This window comes from Heloderma suspectum, chromosome 4 (genome assembly GCF_057233095.1).
Source record: "Heloderma suspectum isolate Gila_16-S chromosome 4, 16-S_ref, whole genome shotgun sequence".
Classification (NCBI taxonomy): Eukaryota; Metazoa; Chordata; class Lepidosauria; order Squamata; family Helodermatidae; genus Heloderma; species Heloderma suspectum.
In genome coordinates, this window is record NC_139461.1 from 23,987,214 (window position 1) to 24,015,002 (window position 27,789).

The window sequence follows — 27,789 nt, forward strand, 5'->3', positions numbered from 1 at the left end:
ATGGGCCGAGCGAGGAAGGAGAGAGCGCAACGCGGGCGCGAGGGCCTCGGTCGCCGGCGTCATGAGCCGCTTCAAGTTCATTGGTGAGGGCGGTTGCTGAGCAACCGGGAGCAGGAGGTGGATTCGGCGCCTGTGGGCCGGCTCGGGCGGGGCCCGAATTTGCGGGGTCGGGTCCGGCTGCGATGGGGTATGACCATCCCACAGGGAAGCCTCACAGCACCACCTTGGCCCTGTTTACTCAGGAGTAAGGCCCATTCGTTTCAATGGGGCTTACTTCCGCGTAAAACCGTGCTTGGGGTTGCAGCCTTGGAGTGTCTGTATGCCAGCCTTCCCCACCTTGGCGCCGGCCTGATGCTTCAGACTACAGCTCCCACCATCCCCAACCATTGCCTGTGCTAGCCGGGGCTGGCGGGAGCTGAGGTCCGCAACGTTTGGAGGACACCAGGCTGGGGAAGGCATAGGATTGCAGAGGATTGTAACCGGGCGAAGGGCAATCCTCCTCACGTTGTTGACTGGGAAGCAAGACCCACCAGTCTGATGCTAAGCATGCTTACTCAGAAGTAAGGCCCATGCATTTTCAATAGGGCTTAACTTCCCTCTAAGGTGGCCACTTAGGCCAAAAAAAAGGGACAACAGAGGGCCGCAATTTGCCTAACATTTGCATCTGCTAACGTACATGCACACATGAAAATTTAGAAATAATTACTAGAATTTAAGTTGGAATATAATACATCTCACCCTAGTGGGGAGGCTGTGACCAGGTGACCTTTTGCTGCTGCCCAGGTGTTGCTGTTGATGGGCAACCTCCAGGCCCAGTTCTCCCTTCTTAGGGTTCTTTATCTTTCAGTCAGACTTGGGCCAAACAGTCCTTCAAATAAAGGATGCTTCCTAAATAGAAGGTTGTCTTCTGACATCCCTTCAAATAGAGGAGTCTGCTCTGTAAAGTAGGACACCTGGCTACCCTACTTCTATCTCATCTGGTGTTCTCTGATGTGGCCAGTCAGATTCCCCTGGGAAGCTCCCAGACATCCCATGTAGTTTGTCCCAGGAGCTGGGAATTGGAGGCATTATCCTGCTTCTGAAGGAGGTTGCATTTTATCTGACATACCTAATAGCCATCGATAGACCTACCCACCATGAATACCTATGGAAACCATCTATACTCACAGCAATTACCATTATCCATTTATTTATTTCCTTTTAATTCCACCCTTTCTCCAAGGAGGCCAGGGAAGCATGCATGGTTCTCCCACCCCTCCCCATTTTGTTCTCACAACAATCCTGTGAGGTACAACGTTTACTCAAAAGTAAGGCTGTGTCCAATCGAAATTACGTAGGAAGTGTGTTTAGGATTGTAGCCTGTGGCATTTTATTTAATTTACGTTTAGCATGTTATTACAACCAGGAATGCACATTCTCTGCTTTGCCCTGATTATATTGTTTCCCCCCATGCTAAATATTTCGCCGCTCCCTATATTTGCCCGTGCTTAGCTTGAACATGGACAGTAAGTCACTGAGATGCATAAGGGAAGAACAGAGCCCCCTGCCTGTATCTCAGCCTAAGAGAAAGTGACTGAGGTGTATAATAGCGGGTGTTGGGAGGGTTTTGGGATGAGGAGTGATGCTTGGGAGGGAAGCCTTTGGAGGCTGGATTTGGCCTATCCCTAGTCTAGGCAGATGCATGGTTGGATCTAGCAGGGCTTTTAAAAAATGTTCTTAAGCGCCCTTCTAGCAGGCAATCCAATTTTACATAGATGTACTCTGTATGGTGATTGCTGTGACAGCTTGAAATTGCAAAGGCACTGAATTCATTGCTATAGGCCATATTCTGTATAATACAATTTGTACCTGTGCACATTTCAATACACCCCAAATTGAGGTTATTAATTATTGTCTTTCTCTCTCTAGATATTGGTATTAACTTAACTGATCCTATGTTCAGAGGTATATACAGAGGTACTCAGAAACATCAAGGTAATTTTTCTTTCTTTACTGGCTTACTCTGTTGGTCTCCCATTCACAGACATTTGGGGTGTGTAGTAACTGGAACTAGTAATAAACTCTGGACCCTCCTACTATCTTTTCCCTGGCACCCAAAATTATATATACACCATTTTGAAAAGACATGAAGGATGCAATCCTATATATACCTTACTTGGGAGTAAGTCTCAATGAATTCAGTAACACTTACTTCTGAGTAGATATTACAGGATTGCACTGTATGGCTGCAATCCTAAACCAGGGAGTAAACCTCATTGAACATAATGGGACTTTTGATTCTGAGTACGTACACACACATTGTGTTGTAAGGCTGCAATTCTGTGCAATTCAATTCTTGAGAATAAGCTCTGTTGGGATTTATTTCTGAGTAAAGGTATTTAGTATTGCTTTGTCAGACCTGAGTTTGGGCAAATTTCTAGGACGGGGTGCACAATTGTTTCGGCCCCAAGGGCTTCATCAGGTGTCTACCGGGGGAGGGGGAGGCAGCACATATGTCTGTGCAGACGCATGCACATATGTGCTTACACATTCACATACAACCCACTCTCACGCACACCACTCACCTGTTTGCTTGAATTCAAATCCTGCCCAAGAGCATTTAAGAGGCCTGGCACCTGTTTTGGTCAGATAAAACCAACATTCTTCTCAGAAACCACAGTTCTCAAAACTATCCAGGAAACCTGGTTCCTAGTCCTTCTCTCTCCTCTAGTCCACTCTCTTGGTGAAGGATCCTGACACCCCACACTTTGTTAACTGAAACATTTTCAGTGGAAAAGGGGGGAAATGCTCTAGGAATACTCTCTATGGTTCCTGCCATTAAAAAAACCCATTCCTGAAGCATCCTAGGAAGTAGGCAAGAGCCTTCGAGTACTGCTTCCTAGGACCCTTTGGATATACTCTAAAATGAGGCTTCTATGGCAGGAACCATAGAGCCCATTCCTAGAGTGTGTTTCCTTTCTCCCCCGCTCCCCCCAAGGGCTGCCAGAAAGGGCTTGTGGGGGCCAAGTGCAGCCTGCACTTTTTGCACTCCTGCTTTAGGAAGAGGGTATTCACAGTTGATGGGCAACTATCAAATACCCCAAAATGCTTTATTGCATGCCTAATTGTGCATAGTTGTCTCAAGGAGTCCCTCTCAAGCAACTGTAGAGATTCTGTTGAAACATACATGTGGTGGTGGTTGCTTATTTATGTTGAATATAAACATAGCAAAAACATTTATCAAGGAAAATAGTCATAATCCTCAGATCACTTGAGTAGGATACTCTTGGTGGGCAGTGGGCTGTGAGGATCAGAGCTATAGTCTTAGTGGTGTACAGAGGTATCCATAGTACTTAATGGAGATGACACAAGATGATTCACATCATACTGTGAAGTTACAATCAAAATAAGAGAACTGCAGCACCTGCTGCACACCTGAGTCTGCTTGGGAGGGGCTGCCAGAAATAGATTGGACCATAATGATATTTTAAAATACGAATGTTAATTGTATACTTTTTGCAGATGACTTCTTGGATGTAGTGGACAGGGCAGTTAAAACTGGTGTTAGAAAGGTAAATATGTAGTTCTTTTTATTTGCTGTCTTTAAACTTTGATTGTTTCTGCTGGCTTTTAATAAATGTGTTTTCTGATATTCAGAAACTAGCACTTATAGTAAATATTTTTCTTTATTCTAGTTCATGATTACAGGTGGAAGTTTGCAAGACAGTAAAGATGCACTGCAGCTGGCACAAACAAATGGTATTTGTCTCCTTACATTATTTAGTTTTAAAGAGAATCCCTTCACTACCCTATATTTAACATTTAGAAGGACCAGAGCCAATATAAATATAGATATATATACAGACAGGCACATGCACATGCATACACACACTCACACTAGTGGAATCCATGGGTTGGATCCAAAGAATCATGAGTTGAAAGAAAATAGCTGCTAGCACCTGTTCAAGTGCTAAGCGGAAGACTTCACACATTGCTATAATGGGTAGGGTGAGTCTGTAGTAGTTCTTATGCTTTCATTTGCGCAAACTGTTGCACAAGTGGAATCATAGAATAGTAGGATTGGAAGGGGCCTACAAGACCATTGAGTCCAACCCCCTAAAGCTGAAGAACAACTTTAGTCTAGCTTCACATCCCCCATTCAACATGGTAGCCCAAAGTGTAAAGCAGCCCCTTCATAAACTGAAGACACTTCCCAGAAGAGTAACTTTAGATCCCACCCTATTTTTTTTTTAATCATTAAGTAGAAAATAAAAAGGCAGCTTGTAAAGAGTGTCTTGGGGTGGGACCCAATTTAGAATGTGAGTCATGGTGATTCTTAATCGTACACACTGGGTCGAACGGAATTGCATCACTTAATCTGGGCTGGATTTTTTTCCTCCTTGGGTACCGCCTACATATAATTTACAACAGAATCTTTGTTAATGTTATTCTTTCCAGATTTCATCCGGAGCTAGGACTGTTTCACACATTACACATCAGCAAAACTGGGTTTGCCATAGTGCGTACACCCAACAGGGTAACACAGCCAGTCCCAGCTGTTTAACAACTGAACAAGTGTGTATACATTTGCATGCAGTTGTGTTTCATACAAACCACATTTTTAGGTATATACAAAAACGTTAAGATGTGTGTATAAAAATAAAATGCATGAAGTGGTTCTAATTAAAAATCAGATTAGAATATAGGTGTCCCACTGTTAAAGATCATGTATTAGGATCAAATAGATATATTCCCTCATGGTTTTTTGTCATAAAAATAGATCATCATGGGCCACTACTACAATTTCTTGCCAACATGTTTGCTATCGTAAAGCCATTATGATCCAATGAATGGCATTAATCATGCACTCTGTCGTTAGTCATGCACTCTTTCAGCCTTGGTTCCCCATTTTTAAAGTGAGATAATACTGGCCTATTTCACAGGGTTGTTGAAAAGATGAATGGTATAAAAGTCACAAAGCACTTTGCACATTCGTATGCTATACAGATACTAAATAAAAAATATGAAAAGTATACTCAAGTGTTTTCAGGAGCAAACCACAGAGTAGTGCCAGAAACTAATATACCAAGGGAGGGGATGCATAATTGATCAGAGTAGGGCTTGTTTCCAAGTAGAATGTTTAGATTCTGTATGGTTAAAAAAAAAAGAGAAGAACTCTGATTAATTCAAATGGCATGATTAGTCTAAAAAAACTGCCTGAACACTCTACCTAAGAGTCTCCAAATTTTAAGACTGATCGTGCAATTTGAAGGTCTGTTGCTCATTGTGTTTTGATGGGGCAAAGCCACGACAACGTGATTTTAGGCTTCTTAATTTAGTGTGGTGAATCATTTGTTTGAATGTGTCCTCATCTGCTGAGAGACTGTATTAACCCATTAAAGCAGATTCTAGTTTTCAGTTGTTTTTGCAGAAATGACAAATGCACACTCTTGCCACGCAATGGTGCATTCAGTAAAACATATAATACACAAAAATGAACATAGTAAAATCACCTTGTTATGTCGACAAGTAACATAAGGACTAGGCCCAATGGAACACTTCTTAGACACATTCCTGTGGGACAACTGGCTTTGTGTCAGCCCAACCTAGGCTGATGTCTTGCTGAGTGAACTTGGAATACACCCTCACACACAGGGAGAGATGGTGAGTTGGGTGGTAAATTGCTTTTGGGGTTTTGCAGAGTGAATGTAATCATCACCTGCTCACTATCTAGTTCCTGTGCTGGTCCATGTCAAGTTGTGCCACTCCAAGGCTAGTTTCATGAAACCAGAAAGTTTGCTAACTCATAGCTGCAGGTGGAATCAGGAACTATTTGATTCAAAAGTGAGTAAGTTGGTTCCGAAGTTGAGTTATACAAATATTTCCATTGATATTGTGCAGAATTTTCATTAACTTTCTCCCAGATCACCTACACTGGGAATGGGCAGATCTCCAGATGTTTTGGACTTCAACTCCCAGAAGCCCCTGCCACCATGGCCAGTGGTCAAGAATGATTGGAATTGAAGTCCAAACTATCTGGAGATCTACTTTCTGCCCACTCCTCATTTACATGGTATCCCCTCTCTCTCCTTTGAATCCCTCCTCCATGAAGCCCTTGCTTGACTCCCCTAGTTTTCACCCCCAAATCCTAAGTATATGTAATGGTATTTGCTTGCATTCAATCTTTTCTTGTTGTTGCCTCTCCCCACCATCTGGCTTTAGACTGCAAGCTCTCTGGGCCAGGGGACTGTACTTTTTTGTTGTTACTTACGTTGCAATGCACCATGCTTATTAATTATGCTGTAGCAATATTAAATTTTCATGTCACTTGTTTTCAGGCATGTTTTACAGTACTGTTGGCTGCCATCCCACCCGCTGTGGAGAATTTGAGCAGGGTAACCCTGACCAGTACCTAGTGGACTTACAAGACGTAGCTGAGAAAAATAAAGGGAAGGTTATAGCAATCGGAGAGTGTGGCCTGGGTAGGTATTAGCCAACTGGCTTAAGAAATGATACTTTCATGACATTCTTCAAAAGCCAATTATTTGTCTGTTTCTGCTTTCAGATTTTGACAGATTAGAATTCTGCCCTAAAGGCACCCAACTCAAGTAAGAGAGATTTACATATCAGAGACATTTTATCATTCATAATGTCCTTTTACACCCATATTGCTTTTTTTCTTAGTGACCGTCATTAGAAGTCATGGAACAGTTGTTTTTCCTACCGCACGTGATGTAAAAACAAAGGAGCACCGGAAGCTGTTCCCCTGTTCTTCCATATATGGTCTATACAGGTGATAACAGATCCATTAAAGCAGCTTTCCCCAGCCTGGTGCCCTCCAGTGTGTTGGACTACAACTCCCATCATTCCCAGCCAGCATGGTCCTTGGAGGGCACCAGGTTGGCGAAGGCTGCACAAAAGGTTCTCCACATCTCCCTGAGCCTATTTTCCCATCTCATCACTTGCTCCCATCGTTCTTTGGTGCTTGCAATGGTTGCCAGCACTCTGATTCCAGATGTGGTAGTTCTGCCCACACATATATGCATACTATCACCCTAAAACATGATGGCTGGGACCAGAGAACCAGTTCTTTAGCAGCAGGTGGTAATGTCAGGAGACAGGCCCAAGGATGGAAATTCCTACCCTTCCATTGAATACAGCTTTCCTATCCCCCCACCCCTCTGTCTGTCTGTCTGTCTATCTATACTCACACACACATGGATGCTATTGCTACAGAGTACATGAGGCACTAATTATTGATATGGGCATCTGTGATGGGCACGCTACCTCCTACTACCAGGGGTAAATTGCTTAAGACTGGTCCAGTACTTTGCCCCCACCCCTTTTCCTGTCCTCTAACCCTGGAGAAGGGACCTCAAGGCTCCAAGTTAATTATCTGCCTGGATTGGGGGGAAGCCCCAGCTGTGTTTGTCTGTGCAAGCCCATAGCCTGTGCCCTGCTTCCTCCCACTGTAGGCACAATTCCAAATCCTCTGGCAGTGTTGCTAAGTAGCAAGGCAAGGTGAGGGCAGGGGAGAGAGGGAGGAAAATTCTCACTTGGTTTTGCTCAGAACATCCTACACTCCAAACCTCCAGTTCAAAGTAAGTGAGAATGTTTATTAAAAGAAATATCACAAGAGGCAAGAAGGGAAGCAAAGCTATTTAGAAGAAAATAAAACATACAGTGAATCTAGCTAGCCTGTGCTGAACTATTGAAAGTAACTTACTCACATGTAGTGTCCGCTGGGCAGGATGGCGTGCATCTCCTTGCCTGGGAGTGGTGCCTGGATTTCGGAGTGTCAGCATGTCCAGGTGACAGAGGACCCAGTGACAAAGAAACAAAGACCCATTGTCCATTTATTAGGTTTGGCTGGAGGTAGCTTTGATTGACAGCCCCTATGAAATTAGCCAATGGGCATTGTTGCATAGGCAGGAAGATGCTGGTTCTCACCTTGCTGGGCTGAGAGATGAGGCTAGCAAGATGTTAACTTTTTTAAAAAGCCCTGGTCGACTGGGTTATCTTACAAAGGTCCCCTGGTTGTGGATTCAAGTCCCCTGCGAAAGACATGACAGGGTGGTGTGCACTGAACAGAGGTCTCTGCTTCAATTCGTACGGAGGAAGCTAAAAGAACAACTTTGCCAGGTTGGGGGGCTCTGTGACAGCATCTTTGCTTGGGAAAACGCTGGCCAAGGAAACTTGTAAGTCAAATGGAAGGGAAAAAGAACCAGGAGCAAAAGCCAAAGAACTTAAAATGAAAGCACACTTCTGCCACACAAAGTTATTTTTATTGTGTATGGAACATAAGGTTTGGAATGTGAGGATTGGCTTGTGGGATCAGGACATTTAGTCTAGCATTTCAGCAGCAGCCAACCAGATGCCTTTGGAAGCTCACAAGCAGGGCAGGAGTTTGATGGCCACCTCTGGTTTGCTCCCAGCATCTAGCTGCCAAGATGCATAGTGCCTCTGAACTTGGAGGTTCCATTTAACTGTCATGTCTAAAATCATTCACAACAGCCTTCCCCAACCTGGCATCCTCCAGGTGTGTTGGACTATAGCTCCCATAATTCCCCAGCCAGGTTGGGGAAGGCTGATTCACAGAAGTTATCTAACTGTCCAGATATTTGCATCTTTGATGGCAGATCATAACACAATTCTGACAGACTGACAGTCATGTGCATGATACTTATGCTCTTCTGCATAGGGAGAGAACCAGCATCAGTCATGGCAGCACAGTTGGTTAGCTAGGACCCTTTCACAGTTCAAAGGTAAACAACAATTCTGTAATGTTTAGCGTGATGTTTACACCTCACACTGCAAATATAACCTCCTGTTGCAAGATCATATGTAAACAACATTGCTTTTCCTGATAATGTCTATAGAAGATCTAACAAAACCAGCCAACAATTGTTTGCCTTTTAATATCTCCTGTTTAGGATGTATGGTGGTCTAAAGGTTTTAGAAAGTGAGGTTTTATTTTATTTAGTTCAATGGAAATACTCTCTCTGGCCCTAAACCTATTTAGCAGCCACATGTAGACCACTGAAAATGTTCCCACATATTGCTTGTAATGTTTGAAAGCAGCTTTCTATATAGATCACCCCATGGAGAGCTGCTATGAATGTGCAGTTCTAGCATGGATACTCTCTATGTGATCCAGGCAATCCATATAGTTACAGCATTCAGGTATTTCCAGGAGCTGTAGTGTCTGAATCAACCCTGAATTACTGCAGAGTCCTGGACTCATTATAACATAGAAGCAGCATGGCATGTATGCATTGTGGCATAATAATAGCAGCTTTCCTAGGGCACTGCAGCCCATGCATAGAGCCATGGGATAATTTTGCAGATTGTCATTCTAGGCCATGGGAGGGTATTGTGTGAGTGCATCTTGGATGCTTTACATTAGTGGTTGGGAACTCCCCTATGAGGGCCATTCTCACACAAACATGCACATTTTCACACATAACACATTCATACATTCATATGCACACATACTTTCCTCCCCCTTCCATGCTGCAGTTAGGCTTTCAAAAAGCCTAATTGCAGAGTGAGTGAGTGTGTGTGTGTGTGTGTGTGTGTGTGATTTTTAAGGGGGAGCGGCAGTGCTCTGGGTAATGAAATCCCCTGAAACAGTCTCCTCATGTAGCAGTTAAGTTTTTTAAAAAGCCTAATTGCAGCACAGAGGGGTGGGCAGAGAGGAGGGCCGGTAGGCTAGTTCCCCACTCCTGCTTTACATGGTCTACAGCCACTTCTTCCCTACCCCCCTGCCCATGACCTAGTCACTAGGAAGCACTTTCAAGTCTTACTGCTTTCAAAGGGTTAAGCACGTGCTTAGCCTTCCAATGGAATACAGTGGGACTTTAAACTGCTTCACTTTGACAGGATTGTGTCTACACCCACTTTTTTTTTAAAAAATCACCATTCTATTATTTCCCAGAACCTTGTATCTACAACCAAAATAATGTTAAATATGGGGACCTTTTTGTTTATTTCCTTTCAGGTATTTTGAAAAACAATTTGATCTGTCCGAGCAAACAAAATTGCCGATGTTTCTTCACTGCCGAAATTCACACCCAGAATTTGTAGGTGGGTGTTGTTAGAAAATTGAAAGCATTTTAGAATTTTAAAAGTTTAAAGATCTCTACGATTTTAAAATCAAAATATTGTCTATTCACACAGATATAATGAGGCGAAACAGAGAGAGGTGCGTAGGAGGAGTGGTAAGTGCAAAACAAATACTCGGCTGTGTTCATTTTCAGTGTCATCCTTTTTGTGATTCTTTCTGTTGTTGTCAACACACTGCAAGCAAATAGGTTGTGGGTTTATCTTTGTGCTTCTCATTCTTCATCCAAAACAATCCTTGTGAGGGCAAATAGCCAAGGAAAACTGCAGTTTGCACCTGACTTCAGCAATTTTGTCTCAGCTTGCTTACCCAAAATGACTTAGCTTTCTTACCCAAAATGAACTGCTCTGAAGCGTGGTCTTCCCCTCTCGGTTCTACACTGTCCTCACCATTCTTTGTCAACCTAAAGATTCAGCTCTGCTTGCCTGGCCAAGAAGTGGAAATCCTGACTTGAAATGGAGCCAGGTACAAAAATCAAACAGACCATTTTCAATTCAGAAGGCTCAGTAGAATAATTCTATAGACTTGTGCCCTGACCCTACATCAGGGGTACACACCCTCCCCAAGGCCTTTACTGTACCTCCTTATGGGGCTATCCTCCCCGCCCTGCCCCATGCCTCTGATACAGATCACTCTTTCCCCACCACCGCTACCATTGATCTTTATCAAGGTTGCTGGGATACATGGGTGCATGGGTGCCTGTGTAAGTGCAGGCATGTGCGTGGCCCCTGAGCCATTATCACATACAGCCCTCAGGGCTGAAAAGGTTATATACCCCTGGCCTAAACTCTGTGTTAGGGATCAGCAGCTAGAAACCTCAGACCCAATCCAGCCCTTAGAGGAATAGCAGTTGGCTGCCCAATTTCCAACCCAGAGTCAAAACAGGTGTGTGGAACATGGGTGGCTATGGCAGTCTACTTAAGGACTGATGGGTGGGATCCTACCCTGCTGCCCTCCCATCTCTTCCTCAAAGTGGCCCTTCCAAAAAATAGTTGCTGAGCGAGGCTCTGTGTGGACCAGAGTCCTGTTGATTTCAGTGGGAGCTTCCAAGCGAAGTGCTTCCCATGTGAGAAGGGGACAGTGGTGAAACAAACCTAACACTCGTTGAAGACTTCCCTCCTGGATTGAGTTTAATACACCAATTTCTCAACAAGTTATGGTCATCAGCATAGTATTTGGTCTATATATAGTAAAGAACTTAATCCTGCTGCCAAATTATGGCAGAATGCTTACTAGTTGCACTCTAGAAATTGCCCAATTGGCAATTCATTTGAGGTAGAGTGCCTGGAGTGAAATATAGGAGCAGCCTCACAAAATGCAGCCGTCCCCAACCTGTCACCCTCCAGATGTGTTGGACTACTGCTCCCATTGCTGGCTGGGGAACTATGGGAGTTGTAGTCTAACATATCTGGAAGGCGCCAGGTTGGGGAAGGCTGTTCTATGGAATGAAGTTGTGGCTGAGCGAGTCATATTATGCTTCTGTTGCCATTTGAAGCACAATCCTATTCCAGAGGAAGGTGGGGAGAAATGGTAGAGCTGGCTGGTTCTATCTCATTACTTGGAAATCCCTGTCCTTCCCCTTTCTCATGGTGTGAATGTGACTGACATGTGTTTCCTAAGGGCACACATTCAACTTGGAACCTCTACTCACTGCAGAGGGTACACTCCATGTAAAGCCTGGCTCCAGCATAATGTGGGGAATGACATGTGCTGAGTACAGTGGGGCTTACTCCTAAATAAGCGGGCATAGTACTGCAGTCTTAGGAATGGCTAGTGTATCCGCGTCTCTTAAGGTGGCGTAATGACCCTTGTGTAACACAGCTGTAAAATAGGTGGGACTGGAATGTGCTGCACCAAGTACTCAGGCAGGAGACTAGTCTGGCACATCAGTTAAGTACTTTGAATCAGGCTGCTTGTCCCATTATCTTAATTAGGTTAAATAAAGTACTCTGACATAACTAAATAGTATATTAGGCTGCAAAAGATGCTACACTGTTGATAACACATTATTGTTCGGCTCTTACCAGTTAATGACCATACATTTTCCCATTTATGCGGATAAAATTTCCTGTGGCATTCAGTACGTACATTGCTGCAAAATGCCATTTTAAAAGACTAAGAAAAATGGCTGGGGGAATGGGGGAATGAGGCAAAACTGGTAAAAATGAAGACCGAGTACATAGATGCATTTAGTTTCTTTTATGTTATAACTGCATATAATTACTTTTTAAAGGTACATTCTTTTGATGGCACCAAAGAAGAGGCAGCAGCTATATTAGAGTTGGATCTCTATATAGGAATAAATGGTTGGTAAGTTATTTTAAACGTATAATGGCTGAGTTGTAAAGGACTTGTTTTGAATTTGGGACATATGCTTTAAATAAGACCTGCACAATTTCTTATGAAGGTGAATCAAACATTTATTGTGGCCTACCAGGTGTGTGACAGATACAAACACACAATTTTTGCAGCCCAGGTCAGGCAGCAAAAAGTTAAAAATAAAAATCATGCTCCTTGTGGGCTGCCTCAGGTAGCTGGTGGGCTATATTTGATTTGCAGGTCCACATTAAACATTTTAAAGTGCTACAAAGGGTTGAGTACTGGGCTTGAATCCAATAATAAATGCAAGCAGCAACCACTGGTGTGACATTACCGAAATCTAGATATGTTGGCCCTGGTCCAGAGAAGTCATTTTATGTACAGGTATGGGTGAAAATGTGCTTAGCTAGAGCTGTGCAACAGCTCCCATTCCTCAGAGAAATGAGCTGGCTGGGGGCCATTTTAAATGGGAGAAAAATAGCAAAGGAAGAAGGGTTAAAGGAACCCTCCTGTTCCTCTATATAAGCTAGCAGCCTCCCAAGGCAGCCTCCCCCACTCCCAAGCTAAAAAAATGGGGGGAAGTGACACACAACTGCACATAATGTCTGGTTTCAGCCTCAGTTGGGCTTTCACATGACACAATCCAGAGAAACTAAGGTAGCAATCGTATGTGCTTTTACTGACTTCTGAGTGAACATGCTTAGAATTGGATTGCACAGCTTACTAGACTCATCAGGGTTTAAGTGAACAGTTAGGTGCTTGTAACAATTATGTCAATAAGATTAGAAACACAACTTTGGGGCAAGTGTGGATGTTGGATGGATCCAAGCACACAAACTGTACTTTGAAGCTTGAGAGCCCTTTCTTTCATGTGATGCATACAACTTCAACAAGTCATAGCAACCTTCATCTTCAAAGTAGTGTTTTAAAAATTATTACAGTTCACTGAAAACAGAAGCCAACTTAGAAACTGTGAGGTCAATTCCCAGTGAAAGATTAATGATAGAGACAGGTAAGTTGGTATTTTGATTAATACTATTTTGCATTTTGCTTTCACCAATATGTTCCTTTCAAAACTATCTCAGATCTGGATTATATTTGGGTTGCAATCTTTAGACAGCACACCCAGACAGAAGACTAGACACAAGCTTACCTCAGCATGGTCTATCTTCCCAGCCTGGTGCTCTTTAGATGAGTTAATTACAACTTCCATCATCCCTAACCATACTGGGGGCAGCAGGTTGGGGAAGGTTGGTCTAGAAAAAAGGGAAAAGGCTCCAAATATAACTAAAAGTATTACCTTATTTTATCAGGATATGCAGTTCATTGGTGCATTAATGGAGAATCTCTGTTCTATATTTAAAATCCATGTTTATCCATTGGTCATGCTGTACTTCCAGTGCTGTCCACCCTCCAGTCCAGGAGAGGTGTGATCATGCTAGAAATGTCATGCATCCCGCCCACACTGATCCTTTGTCTAAAATAGTACAGCTCTCGCCAAGGATCAGGCTAAGTAGAACAGGCCTCTCCTCAGCCTTCATGCCCTCCTTATGTACTGGACTACAGCCACCATCATCCTCTGTCCGTGTGGACATGCTTTCCTGTCAGGAAGTAAATCAGCTGTTTTGCATATTAATTTCAAACATTAGTAGAACTGAAATACATTATGGGGAGTTTGTTCAGTATATCCCTGAAAGCCCTGCTTAAGAACCTTGGTAGTACCTATGCTTGCTGATTGAATAAATACAGTTGGCTTCGAGTGGTACTCAGCAGCAAATGTTCATGATTAGGGAAGAACCACTTGATTTCTCAGCACGGAGAGCTAAAATGATATTGGTTTTAGTGGAGCAGGTTTGTGTTATATTGGATGGAGTCCCTCATACTGTTTGTTCTGTAATAGATGGAATCTTAAAACATTCTAGTTCCAAATGAAGACATTTAAGGAGTTTGGTGCTGTGGCCCTAGCCATAGGTTTCAGACTTTTGAAATCACATTAGCAGTGGACTGCAGCCCTACTTACAAACTATTAGTTGCTGAAGTAATCCTACTGCAAAACTTTCTATTGTGTAGATATGTAATCTCTTTGGAAACCATGTTACTTCTACTGTTTTTTGTACTTAGTTATGTCTAGAAAGCAACTTTTAGGTTTATAGCCTGTAATTATTATTTTTAAGTAATCAAATTAGAATTTAGATTGTTAAAAAGAATATTGGAGTGTGGTGGGAAGAAATATGTGAGGTGGCTAAGATCCACAGAAAGCTAATCAATTAGGAAACCACTGATGTTCATTCTTAACTGTTCCTTACATCAAACTAGATGCTCCGTGGTGTGGAGTGAAAAATACACATGCTGGCTCGAAATACATAAAAACTACATTTTCTACCAAGAAAAAGTGGGAAGTGGGACACTGCCTGAAGGACAGAAATGAACCTTGTCATATACTGTAAGTATGTCATTTAGGGAGCAATCCTATGGCTGCTAGTTAGCAACTAGACGGCCATAGGATATGTGGTTTTCTGGGAATCGACCCCCCCCCCCCTTCCTCACAGGCCCTGTGCTCCGCACTCGCAAGAGGAGTGCAAAGCGGCCAAAACGGGGCGTTCCAGGGCAGAAATGCCAGTACGACACATCCTATGTGTTGTCCGGAAGCCTCCTCCCCTGCTCTGCCCTCCTGTGGCTAGATAGCTGAAATCAGCTGCCTACCCGCAAATGAGCACAGAGGTACTGATCTCCTCCGTGCTTCTCCTGCCCTGCATTGGATAGGCGGTCGCCTCTGAGTTTGGAGGCGGACGCCTATCTGCATAGGATTGTGCCCTTAATATGTCAAGGCTATAGTCCAGCTTAAGTTAGTCATGACTATGTGACACTGAAACCAATGAAATGAGGTAGTCATAATTTACTCATTGCTTTAAATGGGAATTAGTCATGACTGACCATAGCTCAGCTGTCTTCAACCTGGTGCCCTCCAGATGTTTTGGACCACAACTTCCAACATTCATTGGACACATTGGCTGGAGCTGATGGGCACTGAGGTCTAAAACATCTGGAGGGCACCAGGCTGGAGAAGATTGCTGAAGCTTGACTAGGGTCAAAAGGTTTAATGCCGCTTATGTAACATTATGCGAACATAATTAAGCAAGGCAGGCCTACTAATCTTGGCAGAAAACCATTCAGGCTAAGGTGTACTTTCTGAACTTCCCACATGGGACACAACTTCCATTCTTTCAATACATAACCATGTGAAATTTTCCTTGCTGGATTGGACCACGTCTACTAATTATCATAGCACAGTGCTTATATAACTTACTGTACAGCACTGGTGGCTTTTAGTTAAATAGCAACAGTGATATGACTAGTATTGAAATAAAGCACTGAACAAATTAGAAAAAAGCCACAATGAAAGGTCAAAGTTAAACTGAGGCAAATGGCTTTGAACACCAAAATAGTCAGATTTTATTACTTTTTTGTCTATTCCAGTGGCGGGGAAGCTTCTTTGATCAAAGAGCCATATTGGCTCTGGACTAGCAAGATAGGGGCTACATGCTGGCACATGCCCCCCCCCCCCGATTGCCCAGTCCCTTTTCTCTCTCACACACATACACTCATATCCATACTAATTTCCACACAGAACATGCACCCTTCCCCCAAATACCCAGTGGCACAGCAGTTTGGCTTTTAAAAGCCTCCCTTGGCAGTGCAGAGGGGCAGTTTTCAAAGGCGAGTTACAACATTCCGGGGGGGGATTAGTGCTCCCCTTCCCAGCAGTGACCCCACTCCCAACAACGCCCCTCGATGTGTGGCTATCATGTATCGATCATGTATCCAGCACTTGAACTTGTGCACCAGTAGTCAACATAGAGTGGTGTAGATAAAACTATGCACCTACTCATGTTTTCCCCTTCACCACTGCTGCATAAATGGGAATTTGCTGTATTGTAAGTATTACAATGCAGATGAGAAGATGCATCACTCCTGCCTGGAACCTGTATATGCTACTGGCTGTGTCTGGACATCATACTAAACTACAAATATTTTAAGTAAGCAAATTTTAGTTTAGCAAGATGTGAATAAGCCTAGCCTCTTTCCAGGCTCATGTTTGCCTCCACCCACTTCTCTTCTGATACCGCTGCAAAGAGTTTAAAAGTTGTTCTTTCTGCTTTTGATTGACCTTACCTTCCTCTGTCATATGAACCCAGCAAACTGGTTAATCTTAACTTATGGCTAGTTTCAAACAAGCCAACTTCAAACACTGGTTTATGAAGCAGGGTTCTTTAAATTAACCATAGTTAAGGTTAACCACAGTTTCAGGTTCACAGAAAATAGAGTTCAAAAGCAGACGTTTCTAAACTCTTTCTCTTGGCCATGCAGAAAGATTGGGGAGAGGGAGCACACAAGTCTCGACTTGTTCAGGCTTTGCTAAACCACAGTTTTGCATGATGGCCGCCATGCAGGCATTGTGTTTTTCTTGCACCTAACTGAGACTGAGCCAGAATGATTTTTGGAATCCCAAAAACTGTTTATACAAACTTTAATCACCTTGATCAAAAGTTTTCAAGTTACTTGTGAACAAACAGTGAAGTGACATCAGCATGTTCGATAAACTGCACTTTTTCTAGTAAGACACTTTCTGTTTCATTTTAGCCAAATACTGGAAATACTTGCAGCAGTACGTGAAGAAGATCCACTAGAATTGGCCAACACTATGTATAACAACAGTATTAAAGTTTTCTTTCCAGATATGTAATGTAGTTTATGTATTATGATACAGCACGTTAATTCTTTTAAATAAAAGAATTAAAAGTCTCTTCTGCATCAAGTCTGAAATCATCATTTTTAGAAGTATGCTTGCTCTATAGGGTGGTTGGATTAAACATATAGGCAGAAAGCTTAAGAAATTAACATTCCTTTTTGCAGTAAATTTTTCAGGGGCATTTTTGCCACACCAGATTCTAGAAAAAGTTCTTAAAAGTATTACCCCTCTTCAGTACTTACTTCAGTTTATTGCACTATCCAGTTAACTTTGCATTCAGTATACTTCATTTTCTTACCATTGCAGAAATGAAAATAGTAAGAGAATAACCACTTTTTTTTTAAAGGATGTGGCCAACTCAGTTCCAGAAAGAACGAAGTTGTTCCTTCTCTCCCACATTTCTGCTGTTCTCCATAAACACTAGCAGGAATGGTAACAATTATACAAATCTAAAATTTTATTTTTAGCTGTCAAGCTGGGTATGGTGCTTTGATATGGTTTGTAAATAGAGTATGTTAACTCTTACCATCGTTATTAATTTAAAGGGTGCCTCCTTGCGACACCAGCTCATTTTCAAAATATCCTAAAAACCATTGGCTTAGGTATACCAAACTGTGGGAACTTTTTGACACAATGTACACACTATAATTTTATTACCAATTAAGGAGTGTTTTGTTCAACTTTTTAAAAAAATATGTGAAAACACTTTATTCCATGTACAATAATGTACATAAAGTTTAAGGTGGTCACAAAAGAGACCAGTAGTAATTAGAGGTATATTTACAGTAGCACATCACAGTAAATAGACAACCCATTCACAGATTTAACATTTTGAGATACTGTTCTTGTGCTTAGTATACACTGATGAAGTGAAGCTTTTATTCCACTGTTGTACTCCACTATTAACAAACACCCACAGTGTTCAGTACATGACATTTTAAACCTGCTTAAACTCAGGTTTAATGTTCAGAGGGTTGTTCGGGGACTGAGACAGCAGACTGAGTCGAGCTCTGAGTCTCTTCCTCCTCACTCTCAGTGCTTTCATTATCTTCATTTAGTTCATTTTCAGCATCAGCAGCCGCTACTTCTCCTTGTGCAGGATTTTCATTAGGTTCGTTTTCATCAAGTGCAACAAAGCCATTGTTGTTTGAGAGATTTGTGTTCTCCTTATCCTCAATATAAACTTTTTGATGGCACATTGGACAAGTATCTTGAATATAGAGCCATTTCCGAAGGCAAAGTGCATGGAAGTAGTGATTACACGGAGTAATACGAGCAGATGTGGTAAACTCGTGATAGCAGATTGCACACACATCATCTATTTCACGTAATTGCTCTCCTTTGACTTCAGGAAGTGAGTTGATTTTCTTAACAGCTGTCCTGCGATTTATAAAGATTTTCCAGCCATTCTTGGCTTGCAGGTAGATGTTGAAGTAGGCATGTAGACACATCATACAAGCCCGAATTTTGCTTCCTGATTCAAATATCATGGTGTAAGCACCATTCCCAAACATTATTACTCCAAATATAAACTCAATAATATTGCCCGTTGATCGAACATAGTAGACATAATCATCCAGCTTTTCCCATAGGACATTATAGTAGCCATCAATCATGAACAATACATACACAGTGATAGAAACAATAACCTTTAGGCATAGTTCCACGCAGAATGCTGTAACAGCAAACAGCCATGTATTTAGTGCATAGTGGTTCCAAAGGATGTAACTGAGAAAAATTGGAAGAACGAAGAGGCAAGCTGAGACGAAAAGCACAGGGAAGTGTCTGCGAAACGAGGACACGTGGGAGGCACTCAGAGACATCAGGACAGGGTCTGTCATTCCATGGATAAAATGCAGGACTGCAGTCAGCAAAAGGCACATGTTTCGACTTAAGCGGACTAGTCTCTCTTCTGGCTTTAGCCCACTTAAGCCAGTCTGCAGGGCCAAAATAAAAAATAAAACTGGTGCCACAAAACCAAGCCTCTTGTCATCTTCATCAGTAGATCCAATAAAGGCCAAAATACCAAGCCCCAGATAGTGAGCTACAGATGAAATTACAGCACTCATGCCTAATACAGTTAAAGTAGAATCACACCCACTGATAATAAGGCTGCAAAATAATTCCCAAAAATTGTCCAAAGCTATCATATAGAATTTCTTGCCTGGATCAGTTTCTGCCATTTTGATAACACAAGTTAGCACAACAGCTTGAACTGTAAGTCTTGTTAGCCAAAAGACACGTAATATATCTGGAAAACGAATCCTTTTCCATGTGTCTTCCAGCAACAATTGTAATCCGTAAATGCGATACATGTGCCTTATAAGAAGATAGACATACCTTATAGAGTAGTAGAACCACTTCATTTTAGGGACTAAAATTACCAGAGTGTATAATGTCAAAATGAAGCCTGAGGTAAAGACTAAAATCTGCCTGATGTGTAAAGGTAATTCAATGATCACACCTACAATAGGAATCAATAAATCCAAGATGATTAGTTGAGAGTATATGGCCTCAATATTGAACAGTGCAACATAGCCAATTCCAAAGGTAAGCTGAAGGACAGAGAGTGCCATCCATAAGGAAGGTCCTTTATGAGGAAGGAGCTGAACTCCAAAAGCTGTGTAATAGGCACTGTGGAAGTTTATGTGCAAAGAAGCATAATAGTTCACCAGCACTGATGTTGCGGCTAGCAGAAAAGCAGAGCTGATCATATAAAACTTGAAAAGTGCTCTTTGTGGTAGAACCAGAACAATACTGGATACAAAGACACCTAGAAGAAAAAGAAGAAATAGTTCAGTTGTATGTACACTTTACAACCAGCAGATACTCGGTGACTGAAAGTTACTAACATATATTCACTATGAACAAATGCAGCTGTTGTTCTAGGTCATTTATAAGAGATCTACAGTTCATTTTACTGAAGCTGTACTCCATTAATTAAATCCCAATAAAAACTAATTTCCCACAACCCAGAATATAAATATCTGTATACGCACTTCCTCCAAACTACTGGGGAAAAAACAGTGCTATGGTATCGACTAAGCATGCATTGGATGACATCTTAGGCCACCACCTCTAATCTACATCTATTGCTGTTCATTTGCAGCACCTCGGACTACCTCCCAGCAAGTGCAGTGTTTTCACATAAGTGAAATGCTACAAAATAGAGAGTTCGTATTTGTGAACAATCTTAAGTGAGATTGGCAGAAACCTTGCAAAAATCAATGAATTTATAATAAGCAGACTGCACTCACACATATCACACAATTTGCTTTGGAAATTGGAACATACTGTTCATGAATGGTAGAGTGAGTCAACATATTAATTGTATTCATGTCACAGGCTATTACTGCCTGTTATCCCTCACTGATTTACTTAATCTGATTCTGTATATTTCTGTGAATATGGAGTGGTCACATACATCCATATACAATAAAAAACATTTGTTTTTCCAACCCCATGGCTGTGTGCTTTTACACTTACCCAATCATATTTGTAACTGCAGATTAAGAACTAGACATCTCTTGATATTTTAATACTGAATCTAAAGGTATATCAATGACAGGGCTAACATGCAATACATAAGCCATCAGGCAAGTCCCATTATTGTGTCATTTCATTCTACTGTTTGGGTACTACTTTTTACTGTGTGGATTTGTTTAGCCAATAAACCAGGGGTGGGGAACCTCACTCTCCAGATGTTGCTGAACTACAATTCCCACCATGCCTGACGACATAGTCCATGTTGGCTGGGACTGATAGGAACTGGAATCCAGCTACATCTGGAGGGCCACAGGTTCCTCACCCCTGCAGTAAACCCACATACCTTGGGCTTATGGTTAAGCACAAGATTTCCTGCTGCTTTTGTCAATACATTTAAAGGTACAGGCTCTCAATGGATTGCTGTGCCTTACAAATAGGATTTGAGGCTATACAGTATATTTTGTTTGCCTACTTTGGGAGGCAAAGAAGGCTCAAAATGATGGAAGTGATAAACAATGAACAGAATACAGGGGGTGCAAAATGTGTTTCATGTGCACACCAAGAGAAATCCTTGTTGTTGTTGTTTTTTAAAAAAAGTTTTTGTCTATGGATAAAATTGCTCATGAAGGTGAGATTTCGCCCATGTATGGATTATTACACAATATCTGATGGCAAGCTAGATGCAGAAAACATTCTACTGAATGTTGGGAAAAGGACAGAGATAGAGGACAGAGAATTCTTAATATAAATGGGGCCATTGAACTTGTGACTCAACAAGCTGGACACAGCCCACCTGCCATCCAGTGTGGTTTCAGGTACCTGACAGCCCTTGTTGTTTTGTTATCCCAGGCAGGCAGCTAAAACAGGTCCTTGACCCCTGTTTGGCTGAGTGGGTATTAAACTGTGGAGGCCTATCGTAAAGAAAATATTAAATCAAACTGGAACAAGCAGCAGTAACTAGAATGTTCAGAGGCTACTCAGCAGAGTTTAAGAGATTGGCCCACATGGCTTATGATAATTATTTATGAAGCACATTGTTGGTCATCAAGGCACTATACTGAAGATAATACATAAGGAAAATAAATAAATCTGTTTAACAATCTAAAAATAGATGTTAAAATTATTAATTTTAATAATTAAAATTTATTAATTTAACAAATAAATTAATTTATTAATTAGTCAAAAGGCAGTATGATTGCATTCTAAAATATCCTGATGGTGGCAGGGGAAGAATGTCATTTGGCACACATTTTCTATTAATACATTGAGGTCGGAGAGAAGGTTTTAGGGACACAAGAAAGCATCTTCCACAAATAACCTGATTTCAATAGAACTGGATATGTTTAGGAAGGATACTTATTGGATTTCAATTACTGACCATTGAGCCAAAAAGGTGATGAAACAAACTTAAATACCCTCTGATGCATTCAAGACAAATGGCTAAAATGTGCTCAAGTGGAGTAGAAGATAGCACCTCCTCTTCTGGCTTAAAATAACTTGTTTATAACACTGACGTTACTGAAAATAGAGACAAACCTATACTGACAGGGAGAGAAGTAGCGAGAAGCCACTTCTACAACAGTTTTTGCAATGTAACAACTGGATCAAGGGACGAAACCTATTAGGCAAAGGGACAAAGAGAACATAAGCAACACTCCTATAAGCCTTGAAGAGAACAAGATTTCCAGAGAACAAGTATTTGGATCAAAATCTAGTTAGTCCCTGGGACACAAGGAAGGATTAGGAAAGTCACATGATGTTTGTTCTTAAACTATTTTACTAAGGTGAAAGTAGCCAGAACATACTAATGGGTTCTAAATTGTAACAGCTGATATACATTGGGTTCTATCCAGACTTGTTGTGCTTAGAGTAGACCCACTGAAATTAGTGGGGCAAGACAGACATGATTCACTTAAATTCCACCGACTTCAATGGGTCTGCTCTAAGCATGATTAAGTCTGGATCCAACCCATTGTAATTTTGCATTGGGGCATGAGATCGCTGAGGGTTTAGAATAACAGAGGTAATTCTGATTTCCTGATAAAGGGGTAGAAAATTGTTGGCTCCTTACGTGAAGAAATATCTTAGTGAAAGATATATGAACCTCTATCCTAGTCAATAAAAGGAGAAATAACCTTTTAGATTTCTATCACCTGCATGACTATACAAACTTTAAATAGAAAAAAGTCAACACATCTGCCACTAGCTCTTGAAGAGCTTAATTGCAAAGGGTGGAATCCAATGGGGCACTTACGCCTTCGCTGATTCTCTTACACCCCACCAATTCCTGTCCACAAGCGGCACCCAACACTTCTGGAACAAATATTTAGTGCTTCTGGGGCAATTGGAAACAAGCAAAAATGCTCATTTCTAGAATGGGGTAGGTCAGCGGAGTTTGTGTAAGGGAGCTCTGCCAATCTGTCCCACTCGAGAGAGAAACAAGGGTTTCTGCTCGTTTCAGAGCTTCCTCTGGGAAATGCTAAATCTGTTGCACAAGTGGTGGGTCCTGTTTGCACAACGGAATCATTGGGACCCACCGCTTATGCAACAGAATCCGCAGGGTGCAAGAGAATTGGAGGGGCATAAGCACCCCGTTGGATTCTGCCCAAAGTATTAAATCTCCCTCTCAGAAAGTTGCCTTTTCTAAAAAAAAAAAATAACATGCAGCAAATAAGCAACACCCTGAGCTACTGCTACATATCTGAATAAATAAATACCTAATAAAGGAGAATATCAGTGTAAACCAGGGAACTGTTGAGGATTGCATATGGATAGAATTCTATATTTTGTTACTAACATTTTTTAGGATTGCATACACCTATACATAAGCACAGAAGATATTATACAACTTCTAGCTCTAATAAAGATCTGTTCTATACAATTATAAAAAATATTCTAGATAATCTCACAACAGTAAAGAAAATCTAAATCTGCAAGAGCATTCTGAAAACCAAACTCTTTACCATGCTTTCTCCTGAACATGTAGACCAGTGCTATTTTGATTGAGAAATATCTGTAGAAAGTCTGGCTTCTTATCATTTCACATTGTAATTTCCATAATTACAACAGCCCACACTACCCAGGTCTTCACTTTGGGGATTGTTTAAAACTGCCAAAATCTTGTCAAACATATTTAGCTAGGACTTCATATTGAGTAAGATACTTTCCTCCCTAATGAGACCAAAAACATACCCTAGAAATAAGTTATGAGGAATATCTGGAACAACATTGATGCTATAGGCTGTCATAATAAGAATATTCCTTAAAATCTCTGTTCTGTAAGTTCTAACTCAAGATATATCCCACTGCCCTTTGAATAGTTATATTACGTCCCAAACCCAGAATCTGCAATCAGACACTAACAAAATATTCAGCTGGGGCTTATCCAGACTTGACTCATGAGTCACAGTTACACATCTTATTCATTCCTAGAAGGGGCTAGCACATCCACAAGTTCCAGTTTAGTTTAACAGCACCCTTTACAACTCATTAGAAAAGTTCAATGATACACAGCTTCCTTTCACAAACAAAGCCAATCTAGAATTAGGTTGTTCCTAGTACATTACAATCAGGCCTCTGCCTTTTACCATAAGCTGAGTTTCAGTACCAAAGCCCCCCACAGTTAGCTTAATCGACTATAGTCCTAAGTATTTATTTATTACATTTCCATACCACCCAATAGCTGAAACTAGATAGTCATGCATAAATTGGTGATTTTTAAAATTTAAATCAGATTTTTTAAAAACATACACATCATAAGTAAAATACTAAATTTCTCTCTAACTTAAAAAGTAACAGTTACAATTAAAACACATCATAAATATGTTAAAACTACTTGTTGTTGTTCAGTCTTTCAGTCGTGTCCGACTCTTCGTGACCCCATGGACCATAGCACGCCAGGCTTTCCTGTCCTGCGCTCTCTCCCGGAGTGTGCTCAAGTCCGTTCATGATGATTCAGTGCATCAGTGATGCTATCTAGCCATCACATCCTCTGCTGTCCCCTTCTCCTTTTGCCTTCAATCTTTCCCACCATCAGGGTCTTTTCCAGTGACTTTTCTCTTCGCATTAGGTGGCCAAAATATTTGAGCTTCAGCTTCAGTATCTGTCCTTTCAATGAGCATTCAGGGTTGACTTCCTTCAGGATGGACTGATTTGACCTCCTTGCAGTCCAGGGGACTTGTAAGAGGCTTCTCCAGCATCACAGTTCGAAAGCATCGATTCTTCGGCACTCAGCCTTCTTTATAGTCCAGCTCTCACAGACATACATTGCTACTGGGAAAACCAGACAGACCTTTGTCGGCAAGGTGATGTCTCTGCTTCTTACTATGCTGTCTAGGTTTGCCATAGCTTTCCTCCCAAGGAGCAAGCGTCTTTTAATTTCATGGCTACAGTCACCGTCTGCGGTGATCTTGGAGCCCAAGAAAATAAACTCTGTCACTGCTTCCATTTCTTCCTTCTCTATGCCAGGAAGTGATGGGGCCAGATGCCATAATTTTAGTTTAATGTTGAGTTTCAAAGCAGCTTTTGCACACTCCACTTTCACCCTCAACAAGAGGCTCTTTAGATCCTCTTCGCTTTCTGCTATTAGGGTGGTATCGTCTGCGTATCTGAGGTTGTTGATAATTCTCCCGGCAATCTTAATTCCGATCTGTGATTCATCCAACCCGGTGTTTCTCATGATGTACTCTGCATATAAATTAAATAAGCAGGGCGACAATATACAGCCTTGTCGTACTCCTTTCCCAATTTTGAACCAATCGGTTGTTCCATGTCCGGTTCTTACTGTTGCTTCTTGACCCTCGTACAGGTTTCTCAGGAGACAGGTAAGGTGGTCTGGTACTCCTATCTCTTTAAGAATTTTAAAACTACTTAGTCTCATAAAAATGAAGTTACCTACCAATCAAACATGGACATTAATTTCAGTTTTTCATCTCATGAAAATGACTCTCTCTGTCCAGCCTAACTAACAGCTTTTGCTTCTTGAAAGTCCTGGGCTTTCAGTTTCTTTGACTAAAATCAGATGTGCAAAGACACAGTCTAGATAGGATTGTTCTTCTGTGCTTATGTGGTGCTGGAGTTGGGCCAAGCAATACAGAGGAGTTAATTAAGACAGAAAGACAATACAACAAGGTGGATAAAAATCAGTGCCTTGAAAAAATGGATTTTAAAAAATTTACAATAGATTTTTTTCAGCCCAGTAACTATCAAACCTATCAGTCATGGCCATTTTGTTTTTGTTTGTTACTTTGTTTGTGAGGGCCAGACCAAGACAGAGTGAAGCAGAAAGAAGCAACACTGGAAAGAAAAAGGAGACAAAATTGTTCAGTGTGCACCTTCCTGTATTCTCATACTAAGGCTGCAATCCTATACCCACTTACCTGGGGGTAAGCCTTACTCAGTGGAATTTATTTAGGATTGTGCTGTTAACCTCAAACTGTCATGGGTGCTGGGCATAAGACCCTATATGGGAATATTGTAAAGACATTCCCTCTATAAATAAAAAGGAAAGCATGCAAAATACATACAGCAAGACAGGGAGATGCAAAGCCTGCTTTGTAAGAATGAAACAGTGTAAACAATACTCTATTTAGTTGTTAATTAATCTGGATTAGTGGTCACATTTGCACCATTGTTCAAGAAATATATTAACAAGTTTCAATGGAAATTTTGATTTAAATCAGTGATTTAAATTGACCTATTTTCTTGCTGAATTAAATCACTGATTTAAATTGCCTCGATTTAAATCAATCCACCCTGCTACTCTTTGTCAATGAAACCTTTTACACTGAAGAAAAAAGATCAATACAAGCTGCATCCATTTTCCTCACTGCATTAATCCATATGAATGTCATATGAAAGATGATTCATGTAAATTAGCAATAAGGAATGAATAGTCTCAAATAAAAAGACTTCTTAGGCAGACCCTCCTCATCCCCTAATCTTTTCAACAATGTAACCATTTAAACATAGTTCTCAAGTGGCCATAATCACTTAAGCTTATCATTGTACTCTTTAACAGAGATCATCCAGTAACAGACCTGTCAAAACTAATTTATGAAGGATAAGTTTCAAAGCACTTGATTCTGATGTATCTTCATAACAGGATGAATGAGGCATGTTTCAGTGAGGTTTCCAATTCTACCATCATCACCTCCTCCTCATTCACAAGCAACTGCTGGAAGAAACCCAAGTAAGGCACTTAAAAGCCTCAACCTGAAAATTATCTCATCCCTCTTTTTAAAGATATATTATCGGGTTGGATCCAGACTTAGTCATGCTTAGCGTAGAACCACTGAAATCGATGAACCTCAGTCATGACTAACTTGCCTCACTGATTTCAATGGGTCTACTCTAAGTATGGCAGTCTGGATACAATCCTGTTTTGAGCGATGAGTCACCTTGGTGGAAGTTACTCTCCCTGAGCGTTATGCTCAAACCCCTTTAGAGAGCAATCCTATGCATGCATGTTTAGACAGGAAAAAGTTCCTATAACTCCTAGCATTCCCCAGCCTGCATTACTGGCTGGGATATGCTATGGGTTGTAGGACTTTCTTCTGCCTAAACATGCATAGGATTGCACCCATAATCTGTCCTTCTTCAACATACCTATTCTCCTGATTGCATGCCAATATCACTAAGTCAGGCCACATCACTGGCATAAATATCAAGATCCCGGCAATAATCTAGTATTTACTTGTAACAATATCGCAATTCAGACACAATTTAATCTCCAGATTAAAGTATTGCCAGTATCTCTGTATTCTGGCAACAGATAGAAAGGGGCAAAAAACCCTCATAAAGTCACACATGCGTACTACAGAATCATACTGTGATTTTCTGGGGTGGCCCTGAGTTCAGTCTGATGTCTAGTTCTAAGATAAAGGAACTAAGCCATGGGCTGCAATAGGGCCTGTTTGCATGTTCACAGAGGGGGAAATAAGTCACAGCATGTGAAGTGCCAGGGGGATTTGCATAATTGCCTTCTCCGGCAGGGCTTACTGTGTCATGTGAACCCAGTGAGGGTGGCTTGTTCCCATGGTTAGCAAGCCGCCCAGAACCCATGGGCTGTTTTAGGGTGGCTTGTTAACCAAAGAAACAAGCCATCCTGACAAGGGTAGTTATACAAATCAGC

General features: G+C 41.4%; 2 protein-coding genes across 3 annotated transcripts in view; one reads left to right on the forward strand and one right to left on the reverse strand.

Moving 5' to 3' along the window:
* Positions 1–17,233, forward strand: TATDN1 (TatD DNase domain containing 1). Of its 2 annotated transcripts, none has more exons than XM_084848853.1 (12): positions 1–187; positions 1,909–1,974; positions 3,502–3,551; positions 3,675–3,738; positions 6,318–6,461; positions 6,545–6,587; positions 9,980–10,065; positions 10,159–10,199; positions 12,336–12,412; positions 13,363–13,433; positions 14,738–14,864; positions 17,063–17,233. In XM_084848853.1, exons 2-12 carry the CDS (start codon positions 1,935–1,937, stop codon positions 17,163–17,165), a joined length of 846 nt encoding a protein of 281 aa, XP_084704979.1. In that variant the 5' UTR covers positions 1–187; positions 1,909–1,934; the 3' UTR covers positions 17,166–17,233. The 2 variants fall into 2 exon arrangements, with proteins under 2 accessions (XP_084704979.1, XP_084704978.1); XM_084848852.1 differs by having other exon boundaries at positions 1–83.
* The window catches only part of RNF139 (ring finger protein 139), a 14,484-nt gene continuing 2,582 nt past the window's right edge, over positions 15,888–27,789 (reverse strand). Inside the window, exon 2 of the mRNA XM_084848851.1 lies at positions 15,888–19,944. Coding sequence (XP_084704977.1) covers positions 18,131–19,944 — 1,814 coding nt within the window. The 3' untranslated portion in view covers positions 15,888–18,130. The remainder of the gene's footprint in view (positions 19,945–27,789) is intronic.